Source organism: Desmodus rotundus, chromosome 4, assembly GCF_022682495.2.
Source record: "Desmodus rotundus isolate HL8 chromosome 4, HLdesRot8A.1, whole genome shotgun sequence".
Lineage (NCBI taxonomy): Eukaryota > Metazoa > Chordata > Mammalia > Chiroptera > Phyllostomidae > Desmodus > Desmodus rotundus.
The window spans coordinates 68,120,412-68,134,650 of record NC_071390.1 but is presented as its reverse complement, the minus strand read 5'-3'; the positions used below and the strand labels follow the sequence as shown (position 1 = coordinate 68,134,650).

Genomic DNA, 14,239 nt, shown 5'->3' with positions numbered 1-14,239 from the left:
CTACCCATTACTGACCCCAAATTATTTTAAGTTTATCTCAGACATTATATTTAATCTGTAGATGAATGTCTCTAAAAGACATCACTGTAATATCATCACATACACATTAAAATAATAGAGAAAGAACTTTTGATTCCAAAATTTTTTTCCCTATCCTTCCTGGTAAATATAGCTAAAAATCCTGAACATGATATGTAAAACAAACAAGAAGACTGTGAAATGTGCATGGAAGAGAAAAAGGCAGACTAGCTGGGAGTCTGGGGAACCAAGGAACAATACAGAGGTGAATTTCCTGGATTTCCTTATTTTTTCATATATCCTATACTGATTATTGGAGAGAGTGACAACACAGAAATTTTGAGTGCAGATAAAGATCCCAGAAAATAATTTCTAGCCAAAGGACCAGGAAAGGGGCAGCCTATTAAGACAGAGAACTTTTATTTAATAATTGCTCTAGCCAAAAACCACAGGAAAAAAACAGGCTTCACCACCAAGGACAATGTTTAGAGCCTGGACTCCTACCCTCTCCAGTTACAAGTGCCCCAGTCAGTTATATGGTAAAGAGATTTGTTTGGGTTTTTTCCCCCTAATGCAGTGTGAGTAGAGAACACATGGGAACACAACTTCTTCCTCTACCTGGGGCTAATGAGGCTCCACGCCCCCTTCCTGGTATGTGTTCTCCCCTTTCCTATTAGGCAGTGTCAGAGGAAGCCTGAGTCAGAACTTTCACCACTGCTCAGCAGAATGCAGGCCACTTAAACACTTCCAACCACCGTTCTGAATTGTCAGTGAAGAATACATGGGGAGGAGTAACAGAGTGCTCCTCTTCCAAGCCAGGATTATATCAGCATTGCCTATGGTGGGGCCTGAACTACCCAGCAGTAACAAGGAGCTCCTTTACCCTGCATGTCAACCGATGCAGATAGGAAAACCTGAACTTCTATCTCCACCTGGCTGTAATGAGGCTCCCTAACTGCAGTGGTATTAGAGGAGGCCTGCTAAAGGCCCAGATTTAATGAAATCCAGTCTTACAACACAATATCCAAAATGTTCCACTTGCAATGAAAAGTCACGTATCAAGAACTGGAAAGATCTCAACTAACAAAACACAACAGCAACACTAAGATGACACAGATAGAACTGACAATAATTATAAAGCAGCTGTCATAAAAATACCCCAATTATGAACACTTGAAATAAATGAAAAGTCAAGGAAATAGAAAATCTCATCAAAGAAATAGAGATATGAGAAAAACCAAATGGAAATTTTAGAACTAAGAAGAAGAGCTCAACTGCAGAATTAGGAAGGGTAGAGAAAAGAATCACTGGACTTGAAGGTAGAATAATAGAAATTAGCCAATCTAAGACAATAGACTGTGGAATAATAGAGCTTCAGGGACATTTGAGACTATAAGAAATAATCTAACATCATTGCAAATGGAGGAGAAAGAAAGTGGGGACTGAAAAAGTAGTTTAAGAAATAATTTCTAAACCTTTCCCAAATCTGGCAAAAGATATAACCCTATAAATTCAATATAAACTAAGTGAATCCAAATAGGATAAACCCAAAAAGTCCACACCAAAGTGCATCCTAGTTAACCTTCTGAAAAACAGAAAAAAGTATTTAAAGCAGTGAGAGATGACAATACCTATAAGACAAGCACGATTCAAACAACAATGGATTTCTCATCAGGAACAATGGAGGCCAGAGGAAGGGGCACACCACATTCAAGTGCTGAAAGCAAAGAACTCAATACAGAATTCTATCCAGTGAAAATGTGATTCAACAATGAAGGGGAAATCAAGATATTCTCAGATGAAGGAAAACTAAGATAATTTGTAATAGACCGTCTAAAAAAAGTGACTATAGAACATTCTTGAAACAGAAAGGAAATGATAAAGAATCTTGGAACATCAGGAAGGAAGAAAACTGTAATAAAAATATAGATAAATACAACACACTTCATGAGTTTTCTAAATTATGTTTGTTGAAGCAAAAATTATAACTGTCTATTGTGGTTTTCAGTATACGTAGAGGGAATAAGACCATTATAAATGGAAGGGTATAGGAATATAAAGAAAGGTAAGGTTTCTGTACTTCACACAAACTGGTAAAATATCAGCATCAGTGGACTGTGGTAAATTATGAATTTATAATGTAAAACCTGGAACAACCAATCTAAAGACTCTACATAGAAAGACATGTACTAAAAAAAAACCTACTTCAAACAAATCAAAATAAAATTTAAAAAAATGTTTATTTTTAAGTACATTTTATTGAATGTACTATACAATTGTCCCTTTTTTTTCTCACCTTTATTCTCCACTCTGCACCACCCTCCCACCAGAATTTCCCCCCACTTGGTTCATGTCCATGGGTCATACATATAAGTTCTTTGGCTTCTCCATTTCCTATACTATTCTTAACCTCCCCCTGTCTATTTTGTACCCACCACTTATGCTTCTTTTTCCCTGTACCTGTTCCCCCATCCTCCCTGCTGATAACCCTCCATGTGATCTCCATTTCTGTGATTCTGTTCCTGTTCTAGTTCTTTGCTTAGTTACTTTCTGGTTTTTCAGGTTCCGTTGTTGATAGTTGTGAGTTTGTTGTTCGTAGTTTTGATCATCCCTTTTTCTTAGATAAGTCCCTTCAATATTTCATATAATACAGGCTTGGTGATGATGAACTTTAAATTTACCTTATCTGGGAAGCACTTTATCTGCCCTTCTATTCTAAATGATAGCCTTGCTAGACAGAGTAATCTTCAATGTAAGTCTTCCTTTTGATGATTTTGAATACTTCTTTCCAGCCCCTTCTTGCCTGTAAGGTTTCTTTTAAGAACTCAGCTTATAGTCTTATGCGAACTTATTTGTAGGTAGGTAACTGTCTCCTTTTCTCTTGCTGCTTTTAAGATTCCTTATTTTTAATCTCGGGTAATGTAATTATAATGTGCCTTGTGTGCTTCCTTGGGTCCAGCTTCTTTAGGACTTTCTGAACTTCCTGGACTTCCTGGAAGTCTATTTCCTTTGCCAGATTGAGGGAGTTCTCCATTATTTTTTCAAATAAGTTTTCAATTTCTTGCTCTTCCTCTTCTCCTGGCACCCCTATGATTCAAATGTTGGAACATTTAAAGTTATCCCAGAGGTTCCTAAGCCTCTCCTCATTTTTTTTAATTATTTCTTCATTCTTTTTTGGTTGAATGTTTATTTCTTCCTTCTGGTCCAAATTGTAGATTTGAGTCCCCGTTTCCTTCCCTTCACTGTTGGCTCCCTGTGCATTTTCCTTTATTTCACTTTGCATAGCCTTCACTTTTTCCTTCATTTAGTGACCATACTCAACCATTTCTGTGAGTATCCTGATTACCAGTGTTTTGAAGTGTGCATCTGATAGGTTGGCTATCTCTTCATCTCTTACTTCTGTTTTTGGTGTTTTGATCTGTTCTTTCATTTGGGCCACATTTGTCTTGGCACTCCTGTTATGTAGTAGGTGTTGTAGTCTTAGGTATTCACTAGGTTGGAGCAACCCACATCACTGGGTTGTGGTGCTATATGTGGGGGAGGGGTCAGAGAGGGAACAGTGCCACTTGCTCAGCTATCCGCAGGCTTTCAGTCACTTCATCTGCTACCCACAAGCAAATTGGGCCCTTCTGGTGCTGATTGCTGGGTGTATGGGTTTATGTACATTCTAGGATCCTGTGGGTCTCTCCAACACACTCTCTTGTGAGGCTGGGAGTTTCTCCCTTTGCCTCAACATGAACAGATTTTTACAGCCAGAGGTTTTGACGCTTTCTTTTCCCGTGATGGGATCCTGGGTTGCAGAGTCTGTCTCACTCCCCAGTTGTTCCTCACGGTTTATCCACACTCAAATGTGGGACTGCCTAGTCCTCCCCCTGCCACCTTACCCGCCCTGGTTCCCCAGCCACTGTCTTGCCATGTGTCCTCTCTTCCCCAGCTGCCCATCTCCACCCCTCCTACCAGTCTCAGTGAATGTTTCTTCTTTAACTCCTTGGTTGTCAGACTTACATACAGTTCAATTTTCTGGCAGTTCTTGTTATTTTTTGTTTTTAAATTTGTTGTCCTGAGAACCAAGATGGCGGCGTAGGTAGACACACTGCGCCTCCTCGCACAACCAGAACTGACAGAAAATCGAACGGCAAGGAAGTCTGACACCAAGTAGATAAAAAAGAAACATACATCCAGACCTGTAGGAGGCGCGGAGATGGGCACCAGAGCAGAGAGGATTCACATGGCTGTGGCGGGACTGAGACTGGCGGAGTGTGGGACGAAAGGGGCAGGCAGTCTGACCACTAGCAGATCCTGCAGCCCCACATTCGCGCACAGATAAACCAGGACGAACGGTGGGCAGCGAAGCAGACCAAGTAACCCAGGGCTCCAGCGCGGGGAAATAAAGCCTCAAACCTCTGATTGAAAACGCCCGTGGGGGTTGGGGCGGCAGCAGGAGAGACTCCCAGCCTCACAGGAGAGGTCATTGGAGAGACCCGCCCACTCGAGAACCAGCACCAGAAGGGCCCAATTTGATTGTGGGTAGCAGAGGGAGTGGCTGAAATCCAGTGGAGAGTGGAGCGGGCGCCATTGCTCCCTCTCGGCCCCTCCCCTACATACAGCTTCACAGCACAGCGACCAGCATTAACCCCGCCCCAGGGAACACCTAAGGCTCTGCCCCTTTAAGTAACAGATGCACCAAGACAAAAAAAAAAAAAAAAAAAAAAAAAGGCCCAAATGACAGAATACTTCAAAGCTCCAGAAAAAATACAACTAAGCGGGGAAGAGATAGCCAACCTATCGGATGCACAGTTCAAAACACTGGTTATTAAGATGCTCACAGAACTGGTTGAATTTGTTCAAAAACTAGATGAAAAAAAGGCTATGCTAAGAGAAACAAAGGAAAATGTACAGGGAACCAATAGTGATGCGAAGGAAACTGGGACTTAAATCAACAGTGTGGACCAGAAGGAAGAAAGAAACATCCAACCAGAAAGGAATGAAGCGACAGAATTTGGAAAAATGAGGAGAGGCTTAGGAACCTCCAGAACATCTTGAAACGTTCCAACATCTGAATTATAGGGGTGCCAGAAGGAGAAGAGGAAGAACAAAAAATTGAAAACTTATTTGAACAAATAATGAAGGAGAACTTCCCCAGTCTGGCAAAGGAAATAGACTTCTGGGAAGTCCAGGAAGCTCAGAGAGTCCCAAAGAAGCTGGACCCAAGGAGGAACACACCAAGGCACATCATAATTACATTACCCAAGATTAAGCAGAAGGAGAGAATCTTAGAAGCAGCAAGAGAAAAGGATACAGTTACCTACAAAGGGGTTCCCATAAGACTGTCAGCTGATTTCTCAAAAGAGACCTTACAGGCAAGAAGGGGCTGGAGAGAAGTATTCCAAGTCATGAAAGGCAAGGGCCTACATCCAAGATTACTGTATCCAGCAAAGTTATCATTTAGAATGGAAGGGAAGATAAAGTGCTTCTCAGATAAGGTCAAGCTAAAGGAGTTCATCATCACCAAGCCATTATTATATGAAATGTTATAGGGACTTATCTAAAAAAAGAAGATAAAAAATATGAACAGTAAAAATGCCAGCAAACTCACAGTTATAAACAACCACACCTAAAACCAAATCAAAAGAAAACTAAGCAAACAACCAGAACAGAAACAGAACCACAGAAATGGAGATCACATGGAGGGTTATCAATAGGGGATTGGGAGGTGGAGAGAGGGGGGAAAGGTACAGAGAATAAATGGCATAAATGATAGGTGGAAAATAGACAGGGGGAGGGTAAGAATAGTGTAGGAAATGTAGAAGCCAAAGAACTTATAAGTATGACCCATGGACATGAACTATAGGGGGGAATGTGGGAGGGAGGGGGTGGGCCGGATGGACTTGAGTGAAGGGGGGGAAATGGGACAACTGTAATAGCATAATCAATAAATATGTCAAAAAAATTTGTTGTCCTTCTTTTGGTTGTGGGAGGAGGCAAAGTGTATCTACCTACACCTCCATCTTGGCCGGAAGTCCAGAATTTTTAAAAATGTTTAATTAACCCACAGGTAGGTAAAAAATAACAACATTTTTGAACAACCAGAAAATTAAAAGTACCGGCAGACTTAAACACTCATGTATCGTAGTTACATTAACTATAATTAACGATACTAAATAGGGATTGGCAGAGTGAATAAAAAACATATGACCCAACTATATGAACTACATGCCGTTTGTAAGAAACTCATTTCAAATACAATGATTAGGTACATTGGAAGTGAAAGGATGGAATAAAATATACACATTGCAAACACTAATCAAAAGAAAGCAGGAGTTCCAGTCAAGAGGACAGACTTTGTGGTAAGCAATGTCCTTGCCTCATTCCATGACTACATCAAAAATACAACTAAATTATAGAACAATCCACCTGAAGAACCATGTGAAGACTAGCTTAATGGAAGTCCTGCAGCCAAGGACATAAAGAAGCCATGTTGAGACTGGTAGGAGGTGCGGATACATAAAATGGGCTGGCTGCACACCCACATGCTGCAGTGGAGAATCAAAAGGGATATCTCTCTTGCAGAGGTCTCTCCTGAGGAACAAGGGGTCCCATCCTTATACCAGTCTCCTCAGCCTGTAGCACCAGTGCGGGGAAGAGGAGCCCTCCAACAATGTCTGGCTATGAAGATCAGCATGGATTCTATCCATGCAGGTGAGTTGGAAGACTGGTGGAAACTCAGGTGTTCTCTTAAAGGGCATGCATATGGATGAGCTCCCAGGCACTCATCCTGATCTCTGACAGAGGGACAGCTCTCAGAAGGAACCAGAGATAAACAAGAATTAACTGACTTATGTGGCTTCAGGGGAAAGTTGGTGGTTTACTCCTCCTTGCACACAGTCAGCAAGTGCCATCTTTCCTATGTTGACCCCTCCCCCTACACTGCTAGGTCTTAATCTGCATTAGCATAGTGAACACCATTTGCCCTACTTTGATGACTCCCTGAGACCTTGCACCACCCAGCTTGTGCACCACCAGAGGTTCTTTTGGTTTTTTGCAGGGGTGTTTTTGGCAGGCAGCTAACCTTGGCATGGGCTCCAGTTCTTAAAAACTCAAAGTTCCATAGGCCCCAGTAAGGCTGTGGCTGGCCTCGGTGTGTACTGTGCATTTTGCCCCAGGTTCAGCACTGCATTCAAATCTAAAACTGCATTAACCTGGTGAACACCACTCACCTTACCCTGCAGATTCTCTGAGATCCCACCTCACCTGACTCATGTACCAACCACCCAAGGCTCTTACAGTGGCTGAACCTTATAGGAAGCCAGCAAGTGGCAGCACACTCCCAGTGTCCTGTACCTTTTGCTAAGTGGATCCAGGTTCCATACTGGTGGCTCGGTTCACAGCTTGGCATCTCCCACATGCCTCCTGGTCCAGCACAGCTACTAACTGTGGATCATTTTGTAGCTCCTACCAGGTAGCCCCAAGGAAGTCACAGGCAGCAACTGAACTTGGCCAGTACTAGAGGCCCTCCCAAGAGTCCCCAGAACCAACACCGAAGCCAGACTGAACCATGGCTGGCTTCAGTTCACAACAGAGCACCACCTATTAGCTCCACAAACAGCACATCCAAATGGGGGAGTTTGGGCAGGCATCAAAGCCCACTGGATTGAATGTCATCTCAATAAACTTAATAAAATTAAAAAATATATATGCTCCATGATGTATATCATTAGGGAATTGCAAATTCAAACAGCAGTGAGATGTGTGGTGTCAAATGAGTACTGGACTTATCAGGGTGATCACTTCATAAATTATATAAATGTCTAATCACAATGTTGTACACCTGAAACAAATATAATAATGTATGGCAACTATAATTGAAGTTTTTAAAAATAAATTTGAAAAACAAGAATGAGATACTACTACACATGTATTTAGAATGGCTAAAATTTACACTGACAATATCATGCTAGTGAGCATATGGATATACAGGAACTCTCATTCATTGCTGGTGAGAATGCAAAATGGTATATCCGCTTTGGAAGACAGTTTGGCAGATTTTTACAATGATAAACAGTCTTGCCATATGATTCAGTAATTGCATTCTTAGATATTTCCTGCAATGATTTGAAAACTTAAGTCAAGAGAAAATCCTACGTGAATGGTTATTCCCCATACTGGAAGCAACCAAGATGTCCTTCACTAGGTGAATAGATAAACTGGTACATCCATATAATGAAATATTACTCAGTGATAAAAATTCTACATATTAGAATATTTTTCATTAACAAAAAGACATTGCTAAGTGACAAGTCTATGCTTTTCCAACTATATGACTACAACTATATGATTCCAACTGTATGACTACAAAGACAGTGAAAAAATCAGTGGTTGCCAGGAGTTTGGAGTGGGGAGAGGTGAAAAGTTGGAGTACAGGTTTGTTAGCGTATTAAGACTATACCTTATAATAATGTAATGGTGGGTACATGACATTATGCATTTGTCAAACCTGTAAAACTGTACAACACAAAGAGAAAAATTAACATAAAGACTTGAATAACTATATCAAAATTGGCTTATCAGTTACAAATACACCAAACTAATTCAAGATGTCAAGAACAATGGAAACTGGGGAAGAGGGAACTAACTCTGTGTCCTATCTGCTTAACTTTTTGTAAGTGTTATATTTTCTAAAAAAATAAAGCCTCTTTTAAAAAAGAGAGCAAATAATATGAATTGATTTGGGGGCCATTTGCATGGCTTTGAGCTGCATTGATGATTTTAGTTTCTAAAAACAATAAGGAGCCATTGTTAGGACTTAAGTGCCCAGTGTTGAAGTTCTATGATTGAACACCTGTATTTCTGGGCCTTTTAATGATGATGAAGGTGGTGAGACTTTTTCATTAGTCTATTGAAATGTAATTCTCTACACCTTCATTTATCTATGAAAATATCAGCTCTTCCATTTCTTTTTTTTTTTTTGGTTTTATTTTGTTTTTTTATATTTTTTTAGATGAAAACTTTGTTTTGAAAAAATAATTTTATTTTTGTTCAAGTACATTTGTCTGCATTTACCCCCCAACACTCTCCTCCCACCCCAGCCATCCCCACTTCCCTCCCCTGCTTCCAACCCCCCTTGGTTTTGTCCGTGTGTCCTTTATGGTTGTTCCCAAAAACCCTTTCCCCCTCCACCCTCATTATCCCCTTCCACCACCCCTCTGGTTACTGTTAGATTGTTCTTAATTTCAATGCCTCTGGTTATATTTGGTTCGCTTGTTTGTTTTGTTGATTAGGTTCCACTTAAAGGTGAGATCATATGGTATTTGTCCCTCACCGCCTAGCTTATTTCACTTAGCATAATGCTCTCCAGTTTCATCCATGCTATCTCAAAGGGTAGGATCTCCTTTCTCTCTGCTGTGTAGTATTCCATTGTGTAAATGTACCATAGTTTTTTGATCCACTCATTTACTGATGGGCACTTAAGTTGCTTCCAGCACTTGGCTATTATAAATTGTGCTGCTATGAACATTGGAGTGCATAGGTTCTTATGTATTGGGGTTTCAGGGTTCTTAGATATAATCCCAGTAGTAGAAGTGCTGGGTCAAAAGATAGTTCCATTTTTAGTTTTCTGAGGAAATTTCATGCTGTTTTCTTTTTTAAAAAACAGCCTAAATTCAATAAACATTTGCTTCATATAGTGGATTTTTCAAGTTTACTGACATTGCTTCTAGCAGTAAAGTGGAATAAGTGCTAAAAAAAACAAAAAACAAAAAACACCAAACCTATATTCTAAATATAGCATATCTTTATTGCTTTTTTGTTCTTGAAACATCCCACGTCCCTATTACCTCTCCCTAGATGAGTTAAAATTAAAGCTAGGAAAGCAAGTGGTAAGCAAATGGGGGAGGCAGGGTTAAGTGCCTGCAACTTTAATATAATTTGCATTAATAAATGTTGGTTCAATAAGAAAGTGGGAATAACTGGGAAGATAAGAAAAAGAATCAGCTAAAACCTAAAGTAACTGAAAATAAAATTGGTGAAATAATTGCGATCTGGCTGATATACAAATACTTTGAATAAGTTAACAAGATGATTCTAAAATGTATGTAGAGCTCAATTCCACCCCTCATATTTAGCTAATAGAAAAGAGAGCAAATAGATGCAAAACTACCGGCACAAGAATATTCACAGAAGCTATTTACTAATAGTCTCAAGCTAGAAACAACCCCAAAGTCCATGAACCAGAGAATAAATAATCTGTGCTATATTCATACAATAGAACCCTACTCAGAAGTAAAAAGAAATAAATTACTGATAAAAATAACATGGATCAATCTCAAAAACATTACACTGAGAGAAATAAGCCTACACAAAAGACTACATACCATATGGTTCCATTTATATGGAATTCTAGAACAGGTAAAACTAATCCATGGTGGAAAAACCAGAACAATAATGTCTCTATGAGTATGGGATAGAGGATTTACTAGGAAGGGGCATAAGGAAACTGTCTAGGGTGATGGTGATGTTCTATACCTTGATAGAAGTTTGTGTTACACAGATGTATGCAATTATTAACATTTAGTAAATGTAAACTAAATATTAGTGCATTTCATGTTAAGTATATGTTACACTAAAATTGTAAAGAAATATTGAGCTCTATTTAATAATATACATAATAAAGTATTTAAGGCAAAAGTACAGATGTGAACAATTTATTTTCAAATATATAAAATATAAAGTGTATTAATTGATGATTAGATAGTTTCACCAATATGTGATAAACAAGAATTATAAAATGTCAGCTCATAGAATCTAAATGATAAATATGAGTGGTAGCTAGAAAACTATTTAAACTTTTCTGTAGATTTGAACATCCTCACAAAAATGCTAGAAAAGGGAGAACAATGAGTTGAATTCTGGATGGTAAAAGGAAAACAACAAGAGAGAGAAATACAGAATCTTGGAAGACAAAATGTTGTAACATGCATGAAATTCTCACACATATATCCTTCCCTCAAACCGTCTATGAAGGAAAATTCAATTAGCTACACTGAGAGAAGAGGGAGGGGTTTGGGGGGTAGGAATCTTGTAAAATGCTACTGTCACCACCAGTCCTGGTCATGGATAAGCATAAGCAGCTTTCATCTATACAAAGTTACAATGAGAATCAGAATATTTCAGTTAATGAAAACCTCCCTAAAACTACAAAAGAGGAGAAAACTGTAACATAACATTCCAATCTGTGTTAACCTAAAACAAGAATATAAAGATTTGAAAAATACATTGGATCAGAAATTTAAAACTTAAGAAAAGTGAAAAACAAAAAAATGAAATAAGAATTTATTGAATTCAGGGAAGGAGTCATCAGAAATGAAGTCTAGATTTCAGAAGTGCTCAGGGAGGAATAGAGTCAAATTAAAAGTTTATAAAGAATATTGAAGAAAAGCAGGAACATAACCAAGAAAATAAAAAGTGAGACTAAAAGTAAAAAAAACAAGAGAGAAAATGGTTTAAATAGAAGATAGACAAAGAAGAGCCAAAATACAGATATTAGGAACCGTGAGGAAGAAAAACAGAACAATAAAACAACTATTTAAAATTTCCATCCAAGAAAACTTTCCTGAGCTAAATTAATGCTTGAATCTACTTGATTGCAAGGGCCACTGGGTACCACATATAAAATTGACTTACAGTGTTCAACTCCAAGACAAATCAGTAAAAGTATGAGACTTTAAAGATGAAATATTTTCAGAGCTTCTGGGTCTGGAAAGACTAAACAACTTATAAGAGCAAGATAATTAGACTGACATCATCAGACTTTCCAAAAGAAACATACAAAGCAAGGTATTGGTGGAGCACTATTTAAAAATAAACTCAGGGTTCACTTAGGTCACAAAAAAGCAGGCCACCTTAATGAAAGTAATCAAACAGTAACAACTTTGTATCCCGCCAATCTGTCTTTCAAGAGTTAATGCTGAAGAAAACAATTTTAAATATGCAACAACTCAGGCTAATATGTGCCATTAGTACTTGGTTTGTGAGCAGAGGGGGGAAATGGCTTTTTAAATAATGCTGTTTGTATAACTGACTAGCTGTATGGATGAAAACTAATCTTAACCTTTACCTCACATTATACAGAAAAGTCAATTTAAGGTTGATTGTAAGTATAAATGTTAACATCAAAATAATGAAACATTTAGAATTTAGTAAAGGAGAATATCATTTTGACCTCAGGTTAGAAGAAAACTTCTTAAACAAGGCCCCAAAACACCAAACAAAAAGGAAAAGAATGATAAGTTGGACTACATTAAAACTGTAGACTTATTTTCATCAAAAGATACCAATTAAAGATGATAGAGCAAGCTCCTGAGTAGATGTTTGCAGCACATAGTCAACAAAGAGAGAATATAAAGGGCTACTACAAATCAGTAAGAAAAAGACTGACAAACTCCAGGGGGAAAAAAATGAACAAGACACTCCCAATAGGCAGTTCACAAAAGGGGAAGTAAAAGTTGTCAATAAGCTTAAGAAAAGGTGCTAAATATCATTAGTTATCAGGGAAATGCAAATTAAAACCACCATGAGATACCAACACACATTCCTTATGTTGGCTATTTAGAAGGAAAAAGACTAACAATACCAAGTGTTGGCAAAGGTGTGGAACAAGTGATACTTCCATTCACTGCTGGTGAGAGTATAAATTGTTAAAATCAGTTCATAAAATGAGTCTGACGTTGTTATGAAAGTTGAATTATAGCCATACTTCATAACCCAGCAATTTTACTCCTAAGTATTTAACAGAATTGCACGCACATGCACCATGAGATATGTAAAAGAGTTATCAGAATTATTTGTAATCTTACAGTGATAAACACTTCAATACCCATTAATAATAAAATAAGTACAGTGACATAATCCAGAGAAATAATTTAGGAATGATAGCTACACAAAACAACAGAAATGAGTATTTTTTAAAGTCAAATTTATTGATGTTTAAATTCACCACAAAAAAGGTATACAGTTGGATGATTTGACAAATGTAAACAATCATGTAACTGCCATCATATCAAGATACTGAATATTTTAATGACCGCATAAGTTCTCCTTTGCCCCTTGAAGTCAATCCCATAACCTTACTCCAGGCCCTGGCAAACACTGATCTGATTTGTTCCTATAGTTTTGCCTTTTTCATAATGTGATGGATCCTTCAGCTTGCAGCCTTTTTTATGCAACTTCATTCATTTGGAATATGTTTTGTGAGATTCATCCATGTTGTCTGATCATGGATCATCAGCTCATTTCTTTTTATTGATGAGTAGTAGTCCATGGTATAGAGGTGTACCATATTTGTTATTCATTTACCAGTTCATAGATACTGGGTTACTTCCAGCTTTTCATGATTATGAATAAAAATCCTATAAATGTTTGGACTTTGTGTGGATATATGTTTTCAATTATCTTGGGAATGAGATCACTGGGTTCTATAAATGTATGTCCACCTTTATAAGAAACTGCCAAAACTGTTTTTGAAAGTGTTTGTACTACTTTCTCCTCCCACCAGAAATGTACATGAGTGGCATTTACTCTGCATACTCACTAACACACGGTATTGTCAGGTTTCTTAATTTTAGACTTGTTAGTTGGAGTTGTTATTAAATTGCGCAGTGGTCTGCTTCTCTGCCTGCCGTTCGTCTGGTTTATCTGTGGGCGAATGTGGTGCCGCAAGGTGCTACCTGCCACTCTGCCTGCCCCACTCTCCGCCACTCTGAGTCCGGCCCTCTGGGTTTATCTGTGCAAATGTGGGGCCGCAGGGTCTGCTAGTGCTCAGACTGCCTGCGCCATTTGTCCCACACTCCGCCAGTCTCAGTCCCGCCACAGCCACTCGAGTCCTCTCCACCCCAGTGCCGTCTCCGCCCCTCCTACCAGTCTGGATGAATGATTATTTTCTGTTTCCTTGGTGTCGGTCCCCCTTGCTGTTCGATTCTCTGTCAGTTCTGGTTGTGCGAGGAGGTGCAGTGTGTCTACCTACGCCGCCATCTTGGTTCTCCCCTGTCTGTCCTTCTTGAACTTGTGTTTATTTCCTTTGCCAGGTTAGGAAAGTTTTCAGTCATTATTTCTCAAATATATTTTCACTCTCTTGCTCTATCTCTTCTTCTAGTTCTCCTATGATGCAAATATTATTACATTTGGTATTGTCCCAAAGGCCCCTTAAACTGTCTTCACTATTGTATTT

General features: G+C 38.7%; 1 protein-coding gene across 1 annotated transcript in view; it reads left to right on the top strand.

Annotated features, from left to right (window-relative positions):
- PARG (poly(ADP-ribose) glycohydrolase) overlaps nt 1–7,853 on the top strand; it is a 222,384-nt gene extending 214,531 nt beyond the window's left edge. The window contains exons 18-19 of the mRNA XM_053922150.2: nt 6,589–6,717; nt 7,468–7,853. Coding sequence (XP_053778125.1) covers nt 6,589–6,717; nt 7,468–7,481 — 143 coding nt within the window. The 3' untranslated portion in view covers nt 7,482–7,853. The remainder of the gene's footprint in view (nt 1–6,588; nt 6,718–7,467) is intronic.
- The last annotated feature ends 6,386 nt before the right edge of the window (nt 7,854–14,239 follow it).